At 48.6% G+C, this 26,821-nt stretch overlaps 1 protein-coding gene across 1 annotated transcript in view; it reads right to left on the bottom strand.

Moving 5' to 3' along the window:
* The window catches only part of gripap1 (GRIP1 associated protein 1), a 57,073-nt gene extending 30,638 nt beyond the window's left edge, over window positions 1-26,435 (bottom strand). The window contains exons 1-19 of the mRNA XM_064300243.1: window positions 26,108-26,435; window positions 19,101-19,167; window positions 16,091-16,152; window positions 15,453-15,479; window positions 14,445-14,552; window positions 13,809-13,965; window positions 13,217-13,392; window positions 12,931-12,979; window positions 12,349-12,419; window positions 11,784-11,831; window positions 11,528-11,559; window positions 11,171-11,218; window positions 10,587-10,709; window positions 7,571-7,721; window positions 5,906-6,040; window positions 5,002-5,097; window positions 3,554-3,766; window positions 1,940-2,053; window positions 1,196-1,273 (exon numbers count right to left, since the gene is read on the bottom strand). Of these exons, the coding sequence (XP_064156313.1) occupies window positions 1,196-1,273; window positions 1,940-2,053; window positions 3,554-3,766; window positions 5,002-5,097; window positions 5,906-6,040; window positions 7,571-7,721; window positions 10,587-10,709; window positions 11,171-11,218; window positions 11,528-11,559; window positions 11,784-11,831; window positions 12,349-12,419; window positions 12,931-12,979; window positions 13,217-13,392; window positions 13,809-13,965; window positions 14,445-14,552; window positions 15,453-15,479; window positions 16,091-16,152; window positions 19,101-19,167; window positions 26,108-26,149 (1,797 nt within the window). The 5' untranslated portion in view covers window positions 26,150-26,435. The remainder of the gene's footprint in view (window positions 1-1,195; window positions 1,274-1,939; window positions 2,054-3,553; window positions 3,767-5,001; window positions 5,098-5,905; window positions 6,041-7,570; window positions 7,722-10,586; window positions 10,710-11,170; window positions 11,219-11,527; window positions 11,560-11,783; window positions 11,832-12,348; window positions 12,420-12,930; window positions 12,980-13,216; window positions 13,393-13,808; window positions 13,966-14,444; window positions 14,553-15,452; window positions 15,480-16,090; window positions 16,153-19,100; window positions 19,168-26,107) is intronic.
* Window positions 26,436-26,821: the final 386 nt, after the last annotated feature.

Genomic DNA, 26,821 nt, shown 5'->3' with positions numbered 1-26,821 from the left:
GCATGACGGGCTTCACTCCGGGCAGCGAGCCCATGTCCTGGAACACAGGGTCTGGATCTGTGTGCCGTTCCTTATCCATCACCCGACCATTTGGGCCTTGCAAACAAGGTGAGCACGGCCTCTTCAGCCAATCAATGGCTCAGATTAATCAACTCAAGAGCCGAGGCGTGCCAAATCGAGCGGACGCAGCGGCCCTCCAGGACGGGAACCCTGGCAGCTCCCCCTCGGCTAAACGCGTCGTCCGTCCGTCCGTCACCGGGCTACCATCCGTTTCCACCACGCGCCTCCTTAACATCAACGCCCCCCGGGCAACGGTGGGCGGAGTCAAGGTGTGTAAGGTGTGACGACTGAAGACTCACCTCTTCAGGCTGCACCTCTCCCCATCCCTCCCTACCCCCTGTAAATGACTGTAAACTCAGGGTTGTAACTAGGCAGCTGTTTCGTAGGTGACTTAGGTGCATTAACTGTCTTAACTACTGCTTGTATTTTTTCCATAGACTGCGTTGTTGCCGTTCTCGTTGTGTTAGTGTTAATCAGTTTCACCTTCAGGGTCCAAGTTGAACTATGCGGTTGTTCCCTGCACTTGGACCGGTACTTCTCTCTAGGGGTTTCGTCATACTTGTTCCTGGTTATGGTTATACACTTTGTTGTACGTCGCTCTGGATAAGAGCGTCTGCCAAATGCCTGTAATGTAATGTAATGTAATGTAATGTAATGTAAATATACCCAGTGCACGCCCACGCTTTTCAGTGATATCCGGAGCAATTTTTACGCCCCACGTGCGGTGGGATTTACACCCTTTTTCCCCCTCAGGACTGAATAAGAAACTGCGTAGTTAGCATTACCGATAGCGCTGGGCTTAGCATCAGTACGACGGGACATGACACCTTAGCTCTGCTGTGTAGGTAGTGTTCGGACATAAGGCACACGCTGACTGCAGCCTTCTCCTCCTCCATCTGCCCAGGATCATTATTCGGGTAATTAGGCAGTTGGCTTTAAACGTGTGAGTGTTCCTGAACCATGGCAACCAGCACTTCCAACCAGGCGCCGTTGGAAACCACCACCTCTTCAACGGGTAGCACACCGCGTACTCAGTGGAGCCTCAGGGGGCGGGGGGGGGGGTTGACAGGAAGTGGCCACGCCCCCCCCCGTACGTGACCCCGCCCACGGGCCAGGGGGGGACGTCGAATCTCACCTGCAGCTGCGCAGCCTGCTCCAGCTGCAGCTTGTGGAGCTGTTCAGTGTGTTCCAGAGCGTTCCTCTCCACCGTCTCCTGCGCATGGGGGGGAGGGGGGGGGGGGGGAGAGAGAGAAAAAAACGCTGCTCAGAGCGGAGCCGTTCAACCCCCGCGAACACCGCGCTCGCCCCCCCGGAAGGCCCCACGTCAGCCGCAGGACCCCGCGGGATTACCCAGCATGCCCGGGCGGGACGCCACACGCGGGGCTAACGCTGGCAGGGCTAACGCGGGCGAGGACGAGGGGCTCGAAAGCAGAAACGCGCAAAGCGCGTGCCGTAGAGCGGCCCGACCGACGCTGGTTATGTAGAGCAGACGGGGGCATTAAAATTCAATCAAAAGCAGGTCGCTGCATTATTCATGAGCGCGTCGGGGCTGCCTGGATGCTGCACGCTCAGCCGTTTTCAAACGGGCCGGCCTAAACGATCATGTGTATTTACACAACACACTGCAACGCACACAGGGTAAAGGGCATTAATAATGAGAGGCATACCCATACTTATTAATGTGTGTGTTTTACGAGAAAGATCCGAATGAAAACGAAGACGGAGCAACACTGACCTCTAGTGGCCGTTACGGTAACACATTCTTCCCGTCGCTGCTTTTAATGATTAAATCCTGGGATCGCGGCTATGCATGCCGTTAAAAATAACGAGGTATAAGAACCTGAAATGACACTCGTAAAAGGCATCGTGCGGACTGTACCTCCGCTTCTTTAAGCCTGCGCTCGAACCACCCCTTGGCGCCCTCCATGGACTGGATTTGAGCCTGCAGGTCCTCCACCGTCTGCTGCAGGCTCTCCAGCTCCCGCGACCGCGCCTGAGACACACGGGGACGACGGTCAGAGCGAGACCCGAAGCCAAAGATTACATCACATCCCATCACATTACAATAAGTTACATCACATTACAGTATGTTACATAACATTACATCATATTACAGCATGTTACATTGCATTACATTATGGGCATGTGGCAGACACGCATTTTTTCCATAGCACCTATTTATACAGTGGGATATTATAGTGAAGAAATTCAGCAGGACATACAGGGTATAATACAGGTTGTAACTCAGCCTCGTACAGTATACAGCTGGGTAAGTTCAGAAGCAATTCAGGTACAGTGGCAGTCTCCTACCAGAGATTCGAACCTGCAACCTTTAGGTCACAAGGCCAGTTCGTTAACTCTGAAATCTGATGTGAAATCTTAACCGTTATGCGACCGTGCCGCCCACAAGTCTTGCCTGAGGCACCGGTCGGGATGGGCAAAGCCGTGCTCCTCCACCCACGCTGCCCAGCCCCTCTCCTCCACAGCACTGTGACCTGGCCACCTCCTACCCACAATCCTCTCTGCTTTCTCTCCGACTGTCCTCCGCCATTAACCTTAACACTTAACCTTACCCCCATCTCACTTTAGATCTTTCATTTAATCCTTTTAAGAGTCCATTTTTTGGAATGCTTTTTTTTAAAGTCAGTGCTCTACTCCACTGCTTTCAGTTACCAGCAGCGATTGTGACATCAGCATTAGAATGTTCAGTTAAGAACATTCTAATCACACATCTGCCATCTCACACCTTAAAGGGTAAAAAACCGTTTTATCAAAACTTTTAATATATTCCCCAAATACTGCGGAATGCGTCCCACTGCATTTTCTTTTTTCTTCTTTCATTTTTTGAAAGGAGAGCAGACAGTCCACCCTCCTCATGCATTGTTTTCCACTTTATTCAGACAGACAGGGTTACAGATGGGATCGCAGTACGCAGAGTGCCGTGGGGGATCGAACCCCCGACCACACGGTGGGATCTGTAACCGAGCCGCGGACTCAGCCACACCGTCTGCCCCCAGGGGAATTTTGAAGCCCATAATGCCGTTCTCCATAAGTTCAGAGTGGGTGAAGAAGACCAGCATGCTAATCACACACACAGCCTGCAGGCAGTGTTCAGCTCTGGAGCCCAGCTGCTAACTGCTACAGAAAGCTGGCCGTCCTGTAGAGCCAGCCAAGACTGAAAACCCACCCTGCCAGCTGTGCCCTGCCCAGAGAGAGCCCCGGGCACAGCCAGCGCTGGCATGGTCACTCCACATGGAGGAGGCGCGTCCTCCTCCTGCACCTCCTCCTCCCGCACCTCCTCCTGCACCTCCTCCTCCTGCACCTCCTCCCCTCACCTTCTCCTCCTCCTCCTCCTCCTGCACCTCCTCCCCTCACCTCCTCCTCCTCCTGCACCTCCTCCCCCTGCACCTCCTCCCCTCACCTTCTCCTCCTGCACCTCCTCCTCCTCACCTCCTCCCCCTGCACCTCCTCCTCCTGCACCTCCTCCCCTCACCTTCTCGTCGCGCAGCTGGGAGCGGATCTCCTCCTCGGTGCGGTTCTTGTCCTCGTGGAGGCCGCGCAGCTCCTTCTCGTAGCGCGCCCGCACGCCCAGCACCTCCTTCTCGTGCTGGAGGCGCGCGTCGCTCAGCTCCTCCTTCTGCCGCGACTTCTCCTGCGCCAGCTCGATGGCCAGCTCGTCCAGCATGGCTTTCCGCTTGTCCGCGGTCTGCGAGGGACAGCCGGGGGGGTGGGCGGGGGGGGGGGTGAGTCAGGGTCTCTACGTCAGCGTCTCTCCCCAGCTGGGAGTCCGAGCCACCTGCACTGGCTCAAGGGACAGCCCAGGTAGCACGGAATGTTCTCACAATGTTACTGGAATGTTCTGTCAATGCTGCAACATCGCCACAACATGGCAGCAACAGTGTGAGAATTTTTTGTGTTGAATCTAGAGCGAAGGCTCTCCACTGCTGCATAAGAGACAGGCCAGAGCCTGTTTTACACTCTACAGGCCACACAGTACTGCAGGAGAGAGCTACGGCCAATCAGAACTGATGTGTATCTGTCGTGTGCTCGTTACCCAGGTTACGCAGTCAGAGAGAGGCTGGCCGTGCTCCACTACAGTGGGCTGTCAGTACCAGTTAGGGAGTTACGCAGCCCAGACCCAAACAACGAGGTGGACGACGAGGGCCGCATCTGTTTCTGGTTTTCACGGCAGCTTCTGGCCTAAATTAAGTAGCTCTAAGATTTATGCCATCTGACATTTTGGCTGCATTTCTTTATAAGCGCATGAATGGCAGCCGAGGACTGTTCTTGTGGCCCAAATATGAAACGTTTCTCTGTGATCTAACCTTAGAGCGAACCAGTGTTTGTGTTCACAGCCAATCAGCTCATTTAGCCAGGTTACTCGGTGGAAACAAAAAACCTTCACACACACACTGGCTCTCCAGGACCGAAACTGCCCACCCCTGAGTTCGAGGCCACACACCACACACACCAAGCACCTTTAGTGAATCCCCCACCCCAGAGCATAGCTGAGTCTGTGTGTGTGGGGGGAACGGTGAGCTCATGAACAGAACGGCCTTGCAGGGGAGCTGAAATGATTTCGCTGATTTCGCAGACGCAGCGAACATGCGCTCTGCAAACATTAATTACGCGTCAGTCAATCTCGCGCATCGATCAACAGGAACTGAAAGGCTTCCCCTTCTCCATTTCCTGTCCGGCACTCCTCGCTCAGGTAATAAAAGGCAGCGCTAGACCCGCGTTCGGAGTCCTGAGGCTCTCCTCTTCCCTCTCGCGGACGGCAAAGCGGCTCCCCCAGTGCACAGAGAAACATGCGTGTGGGGGAACCTGCATGCGCAAAAACATGCGTGTGGGGGAATGTGTGTGTGTGGGGGAACGTGCATCTGCAAGAATGTGTGTGCGTGGGGGAACATACGTGTGCACGAGAATGTGTGTGTGCCGTACCTTCCTGCTCTCCTCCAGGCCCTGCTGGAGCTTGTCCTTCTCCAGGCCCAGCTCCCCCAGCTGCTCCAGCAGCCGGCTGTTGGCTCGGTTCAGCTCCTGAAGAGGGGGGGAGAGGCGGGGGGAGAGGTGGGGAGAGAGCGGGGGGTTACAGACAGACCGGAGATGGCTAACCGGCTCGTACCGCAGCCATTCGGCCTTGGAGAACCTAGGCCTGCCCGGCCAAACCACCATTACGAAGCAAAAACAGCGGAGCGAAGCAGGACTCCATATCTGAGTGCACATCCACACGTACATGAGCGATTACTGAGGAGAAGCAGGACGAGCCGCTGGACTGTTCTGTATGGGGATCCAATCGTAGTTAGAATATGAGAAAGCGCTAGTCATTAGCACAGCTGCTTGTTAGCATGCGCCCCTCAGCCTGACTTTTTAATCTTTCCTAAGCCGCGAAAGAGAAGCAGAGAGGGCTGCAGGTGATGCAGTGAGATGGATGGGGGGGATGGTGGGCGAGGGGAGGGGGGGCGAGGGGGGCGAGGGGGCAGTGGGGAGGGCAGACAGGCCTGTAGCTGGGAGCTCAGGTCGTCTCTATGCGGGAGGGGGCAGAGGGGGGTCAGGGAGGGGGGCAGAGGGGGGTCAGGGAGGGGGGGCAGACCTGTAGCTGGGAGCTCAGGTCGTCTCTGTGAGGGAGGGGGCAGAGGGGGTCAGGGGGGGGGGGCAGAGGGGGGTCAGGGGAGGGGGGGGCAGAGGGGGTCAGGGAGGGGGACAGAGGGGGGTCAGGGAGGGGGGGACAGACCTGTAGCTGGGAGCTCAGGTCCTCTCTATGCGGGAGGGGGGCAGAGGGGGGTCAGGGGAGGGGGGGGGGCAGAGGGGGGTCAGGGGAGGGGGGGGGGCAGAGGGGGGGACAGACCTGTAGCTGGGAGCTGAGGTCGTCTCTGTGCGCCAGGAGCTTCTCCTGCTCGGCCTGTCTCTGCTGCAGCTCCACATTGAGAGCCATGTTCTGGTCCCGCAGCAGGTTCATCTCCTGGGTCTTCACCGTCTGGATCTGAGAGAGAGACACAGCGTGAGAGAGAGAGAGAGAGAGAGAGAGAGAGAGAGACACACAGCGTGAGAGAGAGAGAGAGAGAGAGAGAGAGAGAGACACAGCGTGAGAGAGAGAGAGAGAGAGACACAGCGTGAGAGAGAGAGACACACACACATATACACGCACGTACAAGCGCACACACAAGCACACACATACACATATACACACACACACACGTATGCACACATGCGCACACACACACACATGCACAAGCTCACACACACATACACAGGCACGTACACACACATATATATATGCACACGTGTGTGCACACACAGACACACACACACACACACACACACACAGATGAGTGGCAGGTTTAGTGCCTTGGCTGCGTTTAAATGAGCACTACGTTGGTATAAAATGGGGTTTTGATTCATATCAGACATGGCCGCCGCCGCCGCCGGTGCTGAGGGCGGGGAGCCTCGCCGCGTCTTCTCACGCGAAGGCGGACAGAGCAGACGGAGAGGCGCGTGAGCGATGGAATGAGTGAGTAACGATCGAGCGTGTCAGCGCGCCGCACAGAAACATCCCTCACCCCCCTGCGCTGAGGCAGCACAACCCACCCTCTCACCCACACACAGCCCAGCGGCCGCTCCACCGCACATCAGACACAGCAGACACATCAGCACGCCGTTAAACGCACATAACTCCCCACGATCAGCACAACATGGCATCAGATTGATACAGCGCCTCACACACGCTCACACACACTCACACACACACGCTCACACACACACGCTCACACACACACGCTCAAACACACTCACACACACACTCACACACACACGCTCACACACGCTCACACACACACGCTCACACACGCTCACACACACACTCGCACACACGCTCACACACACACGCTCACACACACTCACTCACACACACTCACTCGCACACACGCTCACACACACACGCTCACACACACACGCTCACACACACTCACTCACACACACTCACTCGCACACACGCTCACACACACACGCTCACACACACACGCTCACACACACTCGCTCACACACACTCACTCGCTCACACACGCTCACACACCCTCAGCACGCCATTAAATGCACATAACTCCCCATGAGCAGGGTACAGAATGCACAACATGACATCAGATTGATACAGCGCCTCACACACGCTCACACACGCTCACACACACACGTTCACACACACGCGCTCACACACGCTCACACACGCTCACACGCTCACACGCTCACACGCTCACACGCTCACACGCTCACACGCTCACACACACTCACACACTCACACACACGCGCTCACACCAGAGAGGGAACAGAGAAAAGGACTGAGAAAGAACAGCAATGGGATGCTCCGACGTTTAAATAGATAAACGGTGAGCTCTAATCACGCCTGACGCCTGTCCCTGAGCCATGAGGAGCCATTGCGGGCGAGTCTGTCGCTGTCTTTAGGGGATGAGTGATGGATGGGGTGGTGGGGGGTGGGATGTTTTTTTTGGGAGGGGGGTACCTGTTCTAGCGCCGCTAGGTTAGTCCTGAGAGCATCGTTCTCGCTCAGGATGTTCTCCACCTGCTCCTGACTCACTGCACTCTGACACGCTACCTGTACCACAGCGCAGCCAGGACCAGCACCGGGGAGAGACAGAGGGAGGGGGAAGGAGAGGGAGGAGAGGAGGAGAGAGAGAGGAGAGAGAGGGGGAGGGGGGAGAGAGAGAGGAGAGGGAAGGGGAGAAAGAGAGGGGGGGGAGAGAGAGAGAGAGGGAAGGGAGAAAGAGAGGGGGGAGGGAGAGAGAGAGGGAGGGAAGGAGAGGGAGAAGAGAGAGAGAGAGAGAGTTGGAGATAGAGAGAGAAAAGGGGTGTGAGGGACGGAGGGAGGGAGAGAGAGGGAGGGAGGGAGAACGGAGGGAATGAGAGAAAGGGAGGGAATGAGAGAGAAAGACAGGAGGTGAGGAGGAGGCGACAGCGGGGAGATGGGGAAAGAAGCGGAGTGAAGGGAAGAGCAGTGGAGGAGTGGACACACAGAATGAGCAGTGAAAAGAGAGACGGAGCGAGGGATGGAAAGAGCGAGAGACGGTTGCAGAAGATAAAGGACAAACCAGGAGAGAGGGAGAAATTCAGAGAAGAAAAAAGACAAAAGAAGGGAAAAGAGGAATTAGAGTAAGCAGGCCAACAAAAGCACTCAAGGAACAGCAAGAAACGTACAGCTACAACATTCTAAAATACCGGGAAAAAGAAGAGATTAATAAATCAATCCTGCTGTTGTCTAGAGTTCCAGAAGCCCAATTAAGACCTGTCTGTCACTAAGGGGCAGGGTGACATCACTGCTGTCGCCAAGCGACGGCATCGTCCAGTGAAAGGTCCGGTGATGCTTATTAACTTTAAGATATAACGGTCCCTGTAGATCAGAGCCAAACGCTCCGAAGTCGTTCTGTTCCACTTCTCTCCTAATCCTTAATTATTTAGGTGACCTTTACTAACAGGGGTGGGTTTGGTCATTAACAGCCAATTAAATACTTTATACTCATCAGATAATTCACAAGTTTTAGAACTCTTTGGTTTTTTTTTTTTTTTGAACATATGGAAAAAAACCGATATAGATGTGAAAGTGAAAACGACTCTAACAGTTCAGACCTAAAAGTTAAAAGCACTGAGATAATTAAAAATAATAATAATAATAATAATACATAAATAATAAAGGTATGCCACATCAGAAAGAAGTAAAGAACAAGCAGAGTAGAAAAAAACCATAAGAGAATATATACAGGGGAAAATATCACACAGCAGTACAGGGCAGTTCTGAAAGGTGGTAAGATCAGTCTCTAACCCGGCAGGTGCATTTCGCCCAGCCCAGTCCTCCTCGGGCCCTGTCACTGAGGAGTGCAGTTAAAGCACTCTCGTAAACGTCACGGTTCTGCAACCCTGTTCTTCTGCACTGTGGCTTCACTACATCTCTGGAGAGACCCACGTCCTCCTCTGTTTATGCGTTTGCAGTTCATGTCCTGACCGCGTTCGCGTTTTGAACTACGAATTTGGGAAGTGACAGACGGCAATAACTGAGCACTGTCTGTGAGTAAATGTCAGGAGTTATAAGCCTTTACCGCAGATACAATGTAATATCATCAATTAAAAATTATTATTTTAAATGGGGAGCTTCATAAACGGGCAGCTTGACATAAAAAATTTTATACAGCCATTATTATTTTTATATTGTTATATATTATGTGATGTGTTAAAAAGCATGACTGCCAAAAATATTTATTGGCATATTCAATCCATTATGTAGAACTGTGGGTATTGTATGTGTATTGTATTCACATGTGGGATATTATATTTTTCACTTGCTGAACCCTTATTCCTTCTGAGGATAAACTGAAAGGTTTCTGGGGTAGGAGTACTGAAAGCAGAAACCCGGCAGAGCCCAAGTCCGAATCGCCCAGCCGTGAGGGGCTCCTGTTACTGGGCCTGACAGAACTCCTGAGGGGGAACACCCTCAAACTGATCCCAGATCAGAGCCGTGAGGGGCTCCTGGTACTGGACCTGACAGAACTCCTGAGGCAGAACGTCCTCACACTGACCCCAGATCAGAGCCATGAGGGGCTCCTGTTACTGGACCTGACAGAACTCCTGAGGGGGAACTCCCTCAGACTGATCCCAGATCAGAGCCATGAGGGGCTCCTGTTACTGGGCCCGACAGAACTCCTGAGGCAGAACGTCCTCACACTGATCCCAGATCAGAGCCGTGAGCTGATCCTGTTACTGGACCTGACAGAACTCCTGAGGGGGAACTCCCTCAGACTGATCCCAGATCAGAGCCATGAGGGGCTCCTCTTACTGGACCTGACAGAACTCCTGAGGGGGAACATTCTTACACTGACCCCAGATCAGAGCCATGAGGGGCTCCTGTTACTGAACCTGACAGAACCCCTGAGGGGGAACTCCCTCAGACTGATCCCAGATCAGAGAGGGGCCCACGGCCTACAGCCTGAGGTTCACTGCGTCGGATGAGGCTCTGTTAGAATGACAGCTCGGGCTCCCTCTCTGATCAGAAACGGCCTCAGCCTCGAGGCAGAGGCGTGGAGAACAGCACACCACCGTCAACACTCAGCCAGCAAGGCCTGAGCACAGACACACACAGACACACACACACACGCACGCACGCACACACACACGCGCACGCACGCACGCACAGACACACACACACACACACACGCACGCACGCACAGACAGACAGACAGACAGACAGACCGAGTTAAGGATCCAACAAACAAACACAAGACCAAAGTCCCCCCCCTTGGGGAGACACACTGCTGCACCATCTAGTCTCACAGTCAAACGTCAAGTCTCACAAGCCTACTGGCTAGTATAGAAAGTAATGCATATGAAAATACTGGGGGTGACATTTCTCCCTTTCTACCCCCCCCCCCACCCCCACCCCCCCAAACCTACTCACATGATTGCACACAACCAACACCGATAACAGAGGCTTCTTCTACCTGTGTCATACAAAAGACCCCAAATAACTGGGCTAGGCCCCCTGCCCACGCCTCACCTGATTGGCTGTCATCAGATCCGCCTGCAGTTTCTGGATGCGAATATTCATGGACTTGAGCTCCTCCTCTTTCCTCTGCTGAATCTCATCAATCTTGGTCCTTTTTTTCAAAAACGAGTTAAAAGATAAATAAATCACCTACGGCGTTCAGTGATTTCAGGCTTATGTGGAGGGCTAAATGTGGTAACTATACGGATTAGAAGATTTTGGTGTGCACAGTGCACAAGTTTTATCCCCTAACATCTGCATCAAAGATAACTAGTTTTCCCAATATAGCAAATAAATGTAATTATTTTATTTTCATTATATAAACTGATGGAATGTTGGCCTTAAAACTTTATAATATTCTCACACAGGCTCAGTATAATATTCTTGTTTACATCAATGAAGAGAAATGACAAACTATGCATGAGAAGATATATTACTTTAGCATTCAGTAATAAAATCAGAAAATGTTGCCAGGATCAGGACTAATGTACCGTAAGTCAGACTAAAGTCGGGTTCCACAGAGATAGTCACACAAAAATAAAAAGTTGCTAAATTTGAATTCTGCGCCCTCACCGGCTGTCATTGTAGAGGGCCTCCTTCTCCCCCTGCAACCGCAGGAAACTACAAGAGAGTCAGGAGAGGAGAGGAGGGGAGGAGGAGGAGGAGGAGGGGAGAGGAGGGGCGGAAGAGGGGAGAAGAGAGGAGGAGAGGAGGGGAGAGGAGAGGAGGGACAGGCATATACAGATTTACAATGTAATTTGCAAAAAAATACTTTTGAGGTGTTTTTTTTTTTGTAGATTCCATTTGTTTCCAACACATTCAATGGTGATAGTAGAAGTGACGGCTAATCTTTCAGAACATTTTGCACACATTTGTGGATTCACACGTTTAAGGCTCCTCTGTTCCATGAAAAAGGCTGTCACAGCTTACCTCTCCTGCTTCTTCTTCAACTTGTCGGAGAGCTAGAAGAGGATAAAATGACACTTTTTCAGATGGGTGTGATGTCACAGATTATCTCACTGTAGTTCAGATTATGCCAAAAACTACGATGACAGAAACTATTCTTGGTGTGTTTTCATTTTGGGAGTTTTTAAGTGAGGATGCATTTTGCAATCTCAATACTCAGTATTGTGTGTATATGACAAAGTGGAATAAAACAGTTTGAATAAACGTATTAGGAAGTTACCTTGGCTAGCTCCTCCTGAAGCTTTGTCATGTCTGTCTGCTTGGATGACTGAAAAAATAAAAAAAGATTGAAGCCAGTTTCATTCCCAGTTTCGGACGAGATTCAGCCTAACTGTGACCTTCTCCCCAGCTTTGTGTAATTAATATAAATCAAGTATTTTTCCATTTCTAACATGGCAATTCTGTTCATACACTGAATCAATCTGCTCATGTACACAAGGAGCCATGAAACTTACATGAGTTACTTGAGTGCATTGTAGTAGGACTAAAACAGGCCTGAATTTCAAAGTAAACGGGAATAAATTATTTGTTTTTTGTGGAAAAGAAAAATAAAAACACCACTTTGGCCTGGATTAAATCACCATTTGTCCTTCATTTTTTAAAACAATTTAATGCAGATGTTACAGAGACTGGAGAGTTCAGCAATCACTGAAATTAATTTGTTAAAACTAAAAAGCAGATTAAATCCAGGCCATTGTATGAAGCATTATGTAACTACAAACTAACGGCATCTGACCCGGATGAGATGAGTAATGTGAAAGAGGAGACTGAGGGCCGGACTTCACCTCCAGTGTCTGGAGCTGCTCCTTCAGTAATCGCTTTTCCTCCACCTCCGTGTGCAACTGCAGCTCCACTTCTGCAGAAACCAAAAGCATTTCAGCACTGAGACACTCTGAAGGGCAGGTTTACTGGAACGTATTGTGTTGTATTCAAAATTCTAAGTCGGTGTTCTAGAACTCTAAACTCTAAACTGCTCTAAATTACCAGCAGTGATTGTGACATCAGCATTAGAATGTTCAGCTCAGAACATTCTAATCACGTATCTGTGATGTCACACCTTAAAGGGTAAAGGCACACGTGGCCAGGCAGCCAGATTTACCTCATTTCTAAACAAACTCAATCAGATTGGAGGGGACCCAGGGAGGCCTCAATTATTTAGACGACCTTCAGCCTCAAAGCGGGGACTGTGATTAAACGCGAATGAGGCGCCGGCCGGATGCCAGTCAGTGCCGCCCGTGACGTGTTTTAATTACGCTTAAGTCGCCCTCCCGTGGCGAGCGGAGGGAGTGCGCCGGGCGACCCGCGGCGTCTACGACGCGCTTTTCCACAGGCCCGCGGACGCAGGGACGGCGGTAAAGCAGACTCACCGCTCAGCTTCTTCACCCGCTGCTCCAGCTTGGCGCATTTCGTCTCCATCTGTAAAAGGATCAATGACGTGTTAACGCTCAAAGCACAAAGAGGCTACAGCACATGCCAATCAGAAACAGGAAGTGCAAGCAGGTTCCCGCTCTACTCCGTATTGCTAGGCCCTCAGTATTATTGCAGGAGTATTTTGGAGCTGCAGTGTGTGGGCTTCTGAAGCCCGAAAATGAACCCGGTGCCATTTCTGCCAACCACAGCAGGTTCCCAGAGACTGGCCACGCCCCACTTCACCTGTTCCAGCCTATCAGAGGCGCCACCCTCTGCCGACTCCTCCCCCTCCGGGCCAGTCTCAGGGTGCGCCTGGACGCCGTTGGAGTCCGTCTGTCCGTCCGTCTCCGAGGCCTGTAGGTCGTTGGGCTCCGGCCCCCTGTGGGTCTGTGTGTCTTTCTCGTAGCGTTCCTGCAGGGCTGCGGGACACAGCCAGAGGGAGCCAGAGAGTGAGAACTGCCCTCTGTTTAACCGTTTTATGTGTGAGGTCATAAACATGTGACTAGAATGTTCTTAACTGAACATTTTAATGCTGATGTCACAATCACTACTGATAATCAGTGTTCTAGAAAAAAAAACTGACTCTTCAAAAGGTTAATCTCTGCCTTACAATGACTTTATAATATGAGGGTACAGTAAAAAGCTCAAACTTTTACATTATCCATTCCATATGTATGATAGCTATTGGTAAAATAAATAATGTAGTTTGTCTGCATCATATGCTCTGTACACCACTGCAAATTACTACAATATCAAATTAATGTCATGATATTCAAATTAAATTGAACAAATTAAACTGACACTAATTTCTGCTCATACACCACCACTGGCTCACCTGACATCTTCTTCTGTAGGGCGGAGTTCTCTGCCTGGAGGCGGAGCAACTCTCCATCTACCGGGCTGGAGGCGGGGCTTGGGGGAGGGGGCTGCAGGCCCCGCCCCTCTTTCAGTCCCGTGTTCTCCTGCTCCAGCTGTTCTATCTGAGAGCACAGCTGCAGTACGCACACACACACACACACACACACACGCACGCACACACACATACACACGCGCACACCCACCCACACACACACACAGACACAAGGTGCCACTTCAGAGCCTAGTCCTCATTAGCATTTGCATTAACAACCCTCATCTTTATCACAACACGCAAAACAATGAGTCACGAACAGCAACTGTAGGAATGCTATGCATATTATAGACACTGTATGTGCTTGTTTATCATTCTTACCCAATCCTTTACATTTTTACTTAAACAACAAACACCACTGCATTACAGCATTGGATTAACTGCCAAAATGTTTCTGTTTTTCAGAGTCTGGGCTAAATCTCATTTTCAGGTATTGACGAGCACTTGAAGAGTTTCCCAATAAAAGGCATCTCTGGAATATTTCCCCCTGCTGAAGGCAGAGATCTGGGGTAATTATGAAGGGCCTGTGGATTGGCGTGTGGACGAGCACGGTTTCAGCACCTTGGACAGCTCCTGCATCAGCGTGCTGTTCTGGAGTCTGAAGTCGTCCTCCTGGCTGTGCAGCTTGCCCTGGAGCATCTCATTCTCACTGAGCAGAGCGTCCACTTCCTGTGAACACAGGGCCAAAACACACACGCGGGCACACGCGCACAGATGCATACACACACACGCACACACACGTACATACACACAGGGACGGACGAACAGACGAGCGCACACACACACACACACACACACACACACACACACACACACACACACACGTACACACGTACACACACGTACACACACGGACAGACGAATAATTGAGCGTGCACACACACACACACACACACACACGAATGCGCACACACACATACACACATGCATGCACCACACATGAATGCGCACACACACACCCAAACACGCATGCGCACACACACACATATACAAACACGCACACACACACACAACCGTAACCATTACACAAACCCTTCTACATTACTCAAGCCAGATATGCAATTTCACTAAGCATCTACTGCAGCAAGGACACCTGACAAAGCTGAGAGCTGATTGGACGACCTTGGTAAGCAATCCAGTGATCATCAGCTCATATTTCATTTGAACTCAAAGATTTTAGATATAAGTTTGTTTCACAGCTCCATACATAACCATTGAGGATTTTTAGTCCCACAGAACACAGATATAAATTCCAAAATTCAGAATCAAAATCAATAATCAGGTTGGGCCATACTGAATGCGAACTGATTGTAGATAGACATGTCACAGTTCAGCATGCAAGCCAAAGAGGGTTTGGACTATGTGAATGCACACATAGTGTAGATAAGACATTTGACAGCTCAGTACACAAGCCAGCAATCAGCTTGGACTCTCAGATTGTGGATACGTTTTACAATTCAGAATGCAATTTAGATTTTATCTTGAGAGCTCAATCTAGCCAAGCAGGGCCAAGAATGAACTAAAAGGCCTTTGAAATTCTTATCAGAGAAAACTTGCAAACTTGCTTACCTGAGCCTTCTTACTCTTGCTAAGAGCCTACAAATCAAAAAGAGAAGTAAATTAGAACATGAATAAAACTCAGAAAACCCAAGTAATCCTTTTCATTGCTTTAATAAGAGTGAACCAGACACGGAGTCTCGTTGGGAAACTTCAACAGCAGACAGGTCCGTGCGCTACGTTACTTTGGCTATTAACAGACTGAAAATTTCACACACCAGTGAACTCGGATTAAATATTCTCCAATGAATGCGAACACACTGTGGTATCCAGCTGACAAGGACTTTTTTGTCGCTATTTGGCTGGGTGCAAGGCGTCTCCTTATTTTTTTCAGGAAATTGTGTGCGTTGGAACGGGTCTGCTTTCAGACAGGGTGTTGTTCCACTGCGTAACACTGCAATGGCAGCACAGATCTGCGTGAGCGTCACTTCATTATCACCACCATTCATCATCCAGAATCAGAGACCGGTGTGGGAAATGGGAACTTCACCATTTGGCCTCATGCTGTTTAATGGCCACAGCAGTGGCTGTCTCATAATGGTGAGCATCACAGGGGTGGTAAATGGAGAGAACGCACTGGAACACGGGCATCTCAATGAGTTAGAAATTTACTAAAACTATAATAACTGTTTTTTTTTTTAGCTCAGTACCTTCTGGGCTTTGACGTAATCCTTCTCCAGGGTCGAGGTCTTCTGGCGGATAGCATTTAGCTCTGAAACACAAAATTAGCAATGCACGCTAAATCCAGACATCACACAGCCAGCAATCTGCCGACCGCACGGTAACCGACACACACACACACACACACACACACACACACACACACACACACACACACACAGACACACACACACACAGACACACACAGACACACACACACACACACACACACACACACACACACACACACACAGACACACAGACACACAGACACACAGACACACACACACACACAGACAGACACACAGACACACAGACACACAGACAGACACACACACACACACACACACACAGACAGACACACACACACACACACACACACACACACACACACACACACAGACACACAGACACACAGACACACAGACAGACACACACACACACACAGACACACAGACACACAGACACACAGACAGACACACACACACACACAGACACACAGACAGACACACACACACACACACACACACACACACACACAGACACACACACACACAGACACACAGACAGACACACACACACACACAGACACACAGACACACAGACACACAGACAGACACACACACACACACAGACACACAGACAGACACACACACACACACACACACACACACACACACACACACACAGACACACAGACACACAGACAGACACACACACACACACAGACACACAGACACACAGACACACAGACAGACACACACACACACACAGACACACAGACAGACACACACACACACACACACACACACACACACACACACACACAGACACACAGACACACAGACACACAGACAGACACACACACACACACAGACACACAGACAGACACACACACACACACACACACACACACACACACACACACACAGACACACAGACACACAGTCAGACACCACACACACACAGACACACAGACACACAGACACACAGACAGACACACACACACACACAGACACACAGACAGACACACACACACACACACACACACACACACACACACACACACAGACAGACACACACACACACACAGACACACAGACAGACACACACACACACACACACACACACACCGCAGCTCCACCGTCGGGAGGAGGGATCGACTTCAGCATCCGGTGACTTTAGCACCGCGCAGACAAGGTCACGCGCTAAGCCCTCGTGCCCGTCAAACGCAGGGCGCTCAGGGGCTGGTGAATGCGACTGAGACGTAGCTTAGCCGCTAGCACCGCTGCTAGCCCCACCGCTAGGCCATCCGCTCTGCCAGGGCACACATGGAAGCGTAAGGGGGTTTGGGGGGGAATGATGCAGGAACTGATGTGTGCATGGCAGTAACCAACAGGAAGTGATGCATCTGTGGCATTAATAAACCCTAAGGAGGCTCAACAGATTACCGCACCACAGAAACGATCAGACATTAAAAATCAGCCATGCACGCAAATCAGAGTCTGAAGCAGACAACACACCTCTTGTATTATAATTACTTTGCTTTGCTTTTCTTTGTTAAAAGACAGAGATTACAGATAAATTACAGGAAAATTGGCCCATTCAGTCAAAGAGATACCATGCAAGCTCAAGGTAACCTGCTCTCGCTTTAAATAAAAGCAGAAATAACAACCAGCTGAGGAGGATTCATTTCTACATTCTGAAGAAAAAGGCAGAGCTGTAACTGTGAAACACCAAATACCCCATGTGGGTGCCAGTAAGTCTGGCATGCCAGTTATGAGCTAGACGGACTGCATTTACTAGGACAGTACTGTAGGCACCATAGACAAAAACAGACACAGCCATGGGAAGATGTAGGCTAGGTACAGTTATTATCAGTTACTGCAGCTTTTCCGTGTCTAAATTTGAAGCAATTTGAAATTATTTTTTTTTTATCGTAAACTCTTTTCAGTCCATTTTTCATCCATCCATCCAGTACTGAATTTCTCTGCTAACTGATGACAGACGGTTAGCCTAATAAAAGTACGGTCGCCTTTCTATGACACAAACGACACGATCACATTACATCTGAAAATAAATGAGAGCATAAATGTGATGAGCAGAAAAGAAAATATTTGAATCGCTGGCACAAATCTTCCAGGGCCTCAGATCAACACACAGGTATTACAAGCCAGGGACTTATGAGATTCCAGCGACTGCAGGCCACTTTCCAAAAGCCCTGTATGGAACTTTGAGAGTGAAGTTCAGAGCTCCTTCACCACAGCAAGCAGGGGATCCGACCTCAGGATGAATGGCTCGAGTTCCTCTCTAACACCCTCCAGCAGTGCGATTATTGCATGTCTGTGCACTCCGCTGCTTAGGTAACAGGAAGAGGTCATCTTTGGGTAAAAAAAAACCCCTCTCTTGTCCTGCTTTTGTCCTCTGTGACAGGTTTTGGAGAGAGAACTCCTCATTAACACTTTTTATAGCTGGTGAGCTCGACTGTATCGGCGCTCAGCAAATTACCGCCTGCTTTCAGGAGTTCTTAATATCCCCAAGCGAGCTAAGAAGAGAGTCGCAATTAAGGCCTGCGTCTCCGAGACAGACGCAGCGCTGCATTTACAGAGCTGCCACCGTGTTTTACAGTCTTCACCTCAGGCTTACGTACGCATCAACAGATTTAACCACGTAAAAAAGGGGCATACTCCTCGCAAATAACATCCAATTTTAACCCGTTATTAAAAATGTTTAATAAATGTGGTGCAGATACTGCGACCGTGCAGCGACTGCTTTTAGTTTAAAAATGCGGTGGCAGTCCCTCAGTGAACCAGGCCTTCTAGCAGAGTGTGATGTGTTGCTGTTGCAGGACACGCTGATGAGAACCCCTGATAAGTGTAAATTTGAGCCGGGGAGACACACGCCCCTCCCGGCTGGGTAAACCGCCACCATGCCCCTCCCAGGCTGGGTAACACCCCCTCATCCCTCCCCCCCCTCCCCCTCCCAGCTCAGAGGCCTTACCGGCCGTGTTCTTGCGCAGGTCGTCAGAGAGCTGGTAGTTCTGCGTTCTCAGCTCCAGCAGCTGGGCCTGAAGATGGAGAAGGAGAGAGAGAAACACGTCAGTATCTACCGCACAGCTACGATCAAAGGGGAGGCCCCTGTACTTACCAAAACACCCGTCATAACGGTATTCTCTTTCCTTTTTAAAGGGATAACAAAGTGGACATCCACACTGAGTAACGTGCATTTAATATAGCACCGGTGAATAATGAGTACGCTGTCAAAGCTCTTTAAAGCAGAGATGAACCCACTTCCTGACTAATGATGACATCATAGTGAGGGGAAATTAGGTAGGTCTGAACAAGCTCCATCGGCTGAAGGGAAAAGGAAATTATTTTGAAATCTGAAATCCTCACCCATATAATCTCTAATCAACCTCAAGACCCCAAAGAAGCGGCTTTTATACTTATTCCGAGTGCATAAATCTACACACGAATGAATATTTAGATTCCAAAAATCTTTATTTTTCAAAAAAATATCCCACCTCGTTGCACTGACTGAAAGGAACAGTTTGGTCTGGCCTTAATCACATCACTGTTGTCTGGAGGGGAGACGGTTTGGGACTGACCATTGACACTATTGTTTCACAGCATACCAAACAAACAGCTTTGTCTGAAGCTTCCACACCTGAGCACAAATGTATCCAAACAGACAGCTGGCGCACTCGTGTTTCAGCCCGTTACATCACCACATGCCCAGCAGAGGGCGCCGCAGTCCCACAACATTTCTCAGAACACCACAGTGCACTGCCAAAAAACAATCCAGCGCAAAAAAAATAAACAAATAAATAAATTCCAAGTACAGCAGTTCAGCATAAATCATGAGGCTGGGGTTATCTGAGGACACAAGAAGCAACCGGAGCCTTTTCCTGCTGCATTATGGGACCCCAGTTCCCCAGACAAACCAGCTCATTCCACACAGCGAATCTGCAAAACGCTACAGCTCCAGAGCCTGCTTTATGGCTCAGCTGGGGCCTGAGAGATACCGTTACTGCAGGCCTGAGCGCCAAAACCTTAATCAGAGTCACTGCCCCCGTCCTGGGGTCACTGTGGGACAGCGGGGGGACCACGGGGAGGACGGCCCGTCTGCTCTGATGTCACACACAGCGACTGGGCAGCGGCCTTCCTATTACATTACATTTAGCACACGGAATGGGAGGTGCGCACCTTCCCTTCATTCACCAGAAAACAAAAAAAAAACATTTGGGCTGAAATTAGGGCTTTCTAACTTGATTCCATCACGCGATGTGACCAAAGGATTTTCAACAAAATGCCAGCGTTACAGATGTACCGACTTGCAACACCGACGTACGGACTTGCAGTCATCGCTTCTGGAATTTGTTATCCAGCTGCCAACAAACATGACTTTTCCTGGGTCAACACTAGAGGCAGCGATAGCTGTGCATGATGACTCAAGCCTTACATGACGAATAAGCTTCATGACTAAATCAGATATTTGACTTAGTTAACACCGATACCAGCCCCTCTTAAAGTGATACACCAGGGTTAGTCTCGCAGGACAATAGTGCTTAATGTAAGAACGGGGGTGCAAACGGAAGTTTCTGGAAATGAAAAAACGCCCTGTTCCAACCTCAGCCCCCACCCCCACTGTGAGGTCACTCAATGCGCACCCCCGACCTCCAAATAAAGAGAAGGTCGTTTCCACACTGTGCCCGTGTTCCTAATGCTGAATGACCAAAAACGTTTCATTAACCTTTATTTATACAGGATGGGTTGACTGAGCACACATTCCCATTTACAGCAACGCCCCATGAAAGCCCCCCACCCCCCACCGCCCCCAAGTAGCCTGTGTGTTTGGATTGTGGGAGGGAACCAGAGTGCACTGCACACACAGGCATAAGGGGCGGAGAACATGCAAGGCCCCGGCCGGGATTCGAACCCCTCTTGCCGTGGGGGCGACAGTGCTACCCGCCCAACGTCCACAGAGCTGAGCCGAATTACAGGCTTTCTGCCCCCCCTCTTCCACCCACCCCCCACCCCCCCCCACCCCCCACAGAAACAGAGGGGTGGAGGTGAGGGCACACCTGTGCACTGAGAGGGCGGTAAAACAGAAAGCGGACGCCTGACGGCCAAGCATTTCAGAGGCATCACATGGTTTCCAGCTGAGCCAGTGGAAGGAGAGGATAAAGGCTTCAGTAACCGAAGGGGTCCTCACATGAGGAACATGTGATTCCACACATCGCTCGAACCCGGGGCATTTTTTTTCCCCCACTCCGCGACTGGACGGGATGGGAATTCCGGACATTCCTCTGCTCCTCCTACAGAGGACAGAATATCTGGGGCAGGTCACTCCTCAAGGCCCCCCTGAAATCATCTCCTGAAAAAGAGAGCTACGCAAGAGAGAGCCTTCTGTGTGCTAACGTGTTCTGCCAAGCGCAAGAGAGAAAAAGAGAAAGACACGGAACACACACACTGATCATTTCTGTAATCTCTGACGGAAACCTCTTACGGCGGTTCTAAACTGCAGCTTTGCATCAGTGGAAAGACGGACTCATTTTAAAAAGAACCAGTTGCATCCTGTCAATGCAAAAACAAAAACCTGATCTTGACTGTGTCGGGAGCGGTATAAAGCACTTACTTTGGTTTTTGTTGTTATTATTATTGTAATGACTGGACAATAACAGGGCTTTACTAGCCAGTAAATCAGTCCCCACTATTATCCTGGACCACATGTTGAGTACTGCTCCTTTTAAATAAGACTTCGCTCGCATATTAAGCTGGGTTTAAGAACATTCAATTTATAATAAATTTTAAAAAAACCTCAAATGCACTTTTACTGCTTATTCTACAATACGTCACAGTCTCTAGATGTCACAGTCCCAGGGAAGCAATGCAGAGCTTGGACCATTTGGAAAATACTGCCCATCTGAACACACTCTTAATTAAACCAGGAGCCAGTCAGGAATGTGCTTGTGCAGTTCAAATGGCAACAGTCCTTGTGTGATCTATGACACTGACCCTATAAACATAATTCAGCCAACACTAACTCGCCCTTTCAGCCTTACACTGTGACATTAGCCAGCTGCTTAAAAACAGTCAAAATCAGGTACACAGAGCCAGCAAATTGCTCAGCTGGAAGACAATCTATTCTCAACCACATACGTGAACTAGCTAAATCCACAAAAGGCTAGTGAGTATTAATTGTAGCTATTTTATATTACATATTAAATCACCATAATGCAAAACATCATGCTTGCCTCAAGAAATAGTGTTCACTATTCACTAAATCGTTACTCTATAATAGCAGTGATGGAAAACTGTACATATTTATAAGATCAAGCATCAGCTGTGTTTTCCGGTTCCACACTTAGGCTACACGGTAAATAAAGCCACACCTGTGCTCTCGCCAGCTCTCCCCACCTGTAACTCAAACAGTCCTGAGCGACCGTGACGGTCATCACACAGGTACAGCTGAGGGAGCACGAGGCTCCGCCCCTCTCTCAGACACGCCCCCCTAGTGTACGGGACAGTCTGAACGCCCACACGCAAGGGGGACAGAGCAAAGGGGGGCACACAACTCCAGTCCAGGACGGGAGGGCCCCGGTCTGCCAGCGGGTTTTTGTTCCAACCGATTACCCTGGTTTTAGTTTTCTGACAGCTCTATGAACTACACTGGCTCAGCACAGTCAAGTCTTTAGGATACGCTTGCAGACCGCAGCTGTAGCTGGTGCTTATACAAACGTCAGATCAAGACACGATTCAGCCTGTTAAATAACTGAAAGCAGGAGCTGGCACAAAATCCTGAAACGGAATCGGCCCACGCTCCGCAGCCCTGGTAGAGAGCCTGGACGTGACAGGCTTGATCCCCGGATTTGTTGACTAGAATGCCAAACATTGGGACTCAGTTATCCCCCTACCGCCACCGGTAATGTCATGGTGACATAACCTGAAGACCAGTATAAAGGGAGTTTACTCATTTTCCCACAATCCCCATACCATGAAGCAGCAGGAAACACACAGAAATAGCCACTTCCTTAGCTCTGGCCTAAGGCCCCACCAGTGTTTCACATAACCGTCAGCGTGTCCGTCCGGTCTCTGGTGCGCTCTGTCAAAATCACGTTTGCCCATAATCGCTGTTCTGCATGGTACCCTGTAATTTGCATCGCCTCTCAGTAAAGCGTATACACGCACATATGAAATGATGACAAACATACCAGCCAATGCAGAGACCTGGTTTGGACATCCACAATTAACCCTCACAAGTACATGATTAGAATGTTCTTAACCCAACATTCTAATGCTGATGTCATAATCACTACAGGTAACTGTGAGCAACAGAGTTCTAGAACACGGACTTAGAATTTTGGAGAAAAAAAACAAAAAAACATTCCAAACAACCTACACTTCAAAGCGTTAGCTAAGAATTTAAATACTGCGAGCCAGACTCTTGGACTGAAGCCCAGCACTACAGTCAAATGCAAAAATATATCTGAGCAGAACACATAATCTTGTTACATTTCACAGATGACAGACATTGCAAAAGGGGGACTGGTTATGGTTTAGAAAAGGAGCTTCTACTGTATACAACCACAAGAATGTCTTGCAATGCTTATTACAATTCTGTAGCCTATATTTTGCCACTTTTTCCCCAAAAACGGATTTCTTCTACACAGAACAGCCCTCTTATTTCACACAGAACATTTCGTCGCATTTGAGGAAAAACTCCCTTTCTGAGGGTTAAAACAATGTATGATGCCAGTAGGAACTCTGATAGTCATTTATAGCTGCATGTCCATCTGAAAACATTAAGATCTCCTTGTATAATACGAAAAATCAAATGGGCCTACTTTAACATTGATTAAATATTCAAAATAATCTGGCATAAGGTCATGAGGATTCAAACAATATTAGTTTTATAAAGTATTAAAAGTATTCTTAATATATATTTTTTATGTAGGGTATACCTATAGAAATTATGTTCCATTTGTTTTACAGTGTGACCAATTGTGACATCACCAAGGAAATAAAATGGGCGTTCCTGGTCGACAGTAGATTTTTGAACTTGTCTCGACCAGGTATTTTTCATCATAGATTTTTTGAAGTGTTTTATCACACTTACATCACCAACAGATGCCCGATAATACTGAATGCGTATGCGTTCCTCTACAGATAGTATCGTAAGGGCGCATGCATGAAACCATCGCTGTAGAGGTAGGAACATTCCACACTCCGTCACGGATGAAATAAGCTTGCGTTTCAATAACTCTCCAAAAATGTAAAAAAATCGATTAATAACCACTGATATACACTATGAATTAATACCCAAATGGTTTAACCTACATTATGAAGCTACTGTCAGGAAAATATTATTTTTGTTTTAGATTTAGCCTAGATACAGCTATCATTCACATTTCACTCTTGCCAGGGGATATTAGCTCATTGTTCCACATTACAAAACCTTTAGCTTTTCTGATATTTACTGAAGTGGCAGAATTGACACACCACAGAAAGGGTGTAATTAGCAGACAGTCGTCTAGAGCGACATACTATTGGGGGAAAACAAAAAAAAGCATTACAGGAGCAGCAGTGACGTACACCAGGCTAATAACACAGACAGTGTACACCGTCAGAGCACAAACACGGGTTAATTATATGAACCCAGAACCATGACAGTCATGCCATCTTAAAAATATACTATAATCAACTTTTGAATTATTGCGTGTGACGGGCTGCGTAACGTTATACAGAAAACGGTTGAGACACGGCTATGTGTATGGGAGGTTACAATAGTTGATGGATGACGATAAATTTCAATTTATTATATATATATTGTTTTAAACATGAGGCGACATGGGCCAAGAGGTCTGCAGCCGGTCGTTTCCATGCCCACAAACAGCTCGTCTCAGGTGTGCTTGTTTTTAACAACCTGCAGCTCAGGTGAGACTGCCGCTGGGAGCTGTGCATTTTAAGCACCCATCATATTTTCTCTTCGCTGTTGATGGATCTAAATATTTACTTCGGTCTGCCATTGTGTTCAAAACCTCGGTTTTCCTGCAGTGGCACAATTAGATACAACCACTGCACTAGTCTATCAGCACTGATGATGTAAGTTAGGTCAAAAAATTGACGCCGAAGGCTAAAACTGACTGTCAACGCACTATTTGCATTACACGTAACGAGGCGTTGTATGATACACATAACAATAACAATAATCAAATGAAACGATGCTGTGCTAAATGTACATATTGTATAAAACATCCAATCATAAACTAGATATGTCATTTGAATGCGAGAGAAGCTAAGCTAGGGGAAACATTAGCTGGTAAGCTAACGTGATAGCGCTCAAGCAAGCCAACTAGCTGGCTAGCTAACATAGACAGTCAGACTCACTGATGGAGACAAACTGGCTGTATTGTATTTCCTGCGAGTGGACTCTGGATCATGAATTAATTAAAAAGGGGATAGCATAGTTATCATGTCTGGAACAAAACAATCAAACAAGCTAGCTATCAAATGCAGTCATTTCGAGAAGCATAGCTATCTGTTCATCTTTCACGGAATGGGATGAGTGTGAATTTGCTTGTGTGTTAGCAATAGCTAGCGACGTTAGCTAGCTTGCTAGCTTCCAACTGGCGGAGCTGTGTCTTTGTATCTCGTCAGTATTTTCCCCTTGTTTTTAAATATTTTCACACGTCCCATAATATTACTACAACTTGTGATTAAATTGTTTTGATTTATCGCCACTTCGTGTGTTTCCTTCAGGTTAGCTATCGCAAGTTCGAACTGCTCGCTGCCGAACATCAGTCCCCTTTTTCATAGCGGTTGACAAGCCGCCTCCCTCCGCCGGCGGTCTCTACCCGATTCCAAGGCTGTCATTTCGGCCTAAGGAGCTTGTTGCCGTCTTGATTTCATTATATAAACCACGCGTCTGATAAATTATATGACAGATTTAGCTTTTTAAATTCCACACGGAAAGCAATGTTCGGTTACAACAATAATGAAGAGTACCTGCATTCGATGGAACTCCTCTTCTGACAGTGCCTGCGCCATCTTTACTCGTGGAAACAGGGTACGGGAACTACCACCCGATGGTCGTATTTCCAGGGGTCAGATTGAAAAGCATGTGAATACCTCTTAATTATTGACTCACTTTACATACTTCCGTTTTAAAGATCACAAGACTACCCTGACATGCAACCGTGCATTTGTAAATTGATTAAATACACTCATATAAAGCTTTAAAAGTAAGGATGTACGATCTCAAATGTCTTAGTAGTATATTCCACTGTAAACATTGGCAGGGAGACCACGGAGTCACAAGCCAAGTGCGTTTATCGCACCTGTCCAGCAGAGGGCGATATCTGATGATCGTTTTATGTTCATCTATCTACGTATGGACCAGGCGAATATATTTTTGTTGTGGAAGGGAAGGATGTTGGCACTCTTCATTGGTCGAAATTCGAGTGAAATTGCTCAATAAATAGAAAGCTCACGGTATTACAAAGTCGTATGTGGGTAAATCCATTAGCCCAAGACTACATTCATGCTCGTACACCAATACATTTTGGAAGTTCAAATTACCTGGGATGAAGCCACTTTATGTATATAGGATCATGTGTGAAAGGTTTTTGTTTTCTTCCGTGTTGACAATATACAGACACTGCATAAAGCAGAGTACATTTATAATGGCTGCCAATTTCCCATCAGCCATTGCGGTCTTAG

This window comes from Anguilla rostrata, chromosome 11, assembly GCF_018555375.3.
Source record: "Anguilla rostrata isolate EN2019 chromosome 11, ASM1855537v3, whole genome shotgun sequence".
Taxonomy (NCBI): domain Eukaryota; kingdom Metazoa; phylum Chordata; class Actinopteri; order Anguilliformes; family Anguillidae; genus Anguilla; species Anguilla rostrata.
This window is presented reverse-complemented; position numbering and strand designations above follow the sequence as displayed.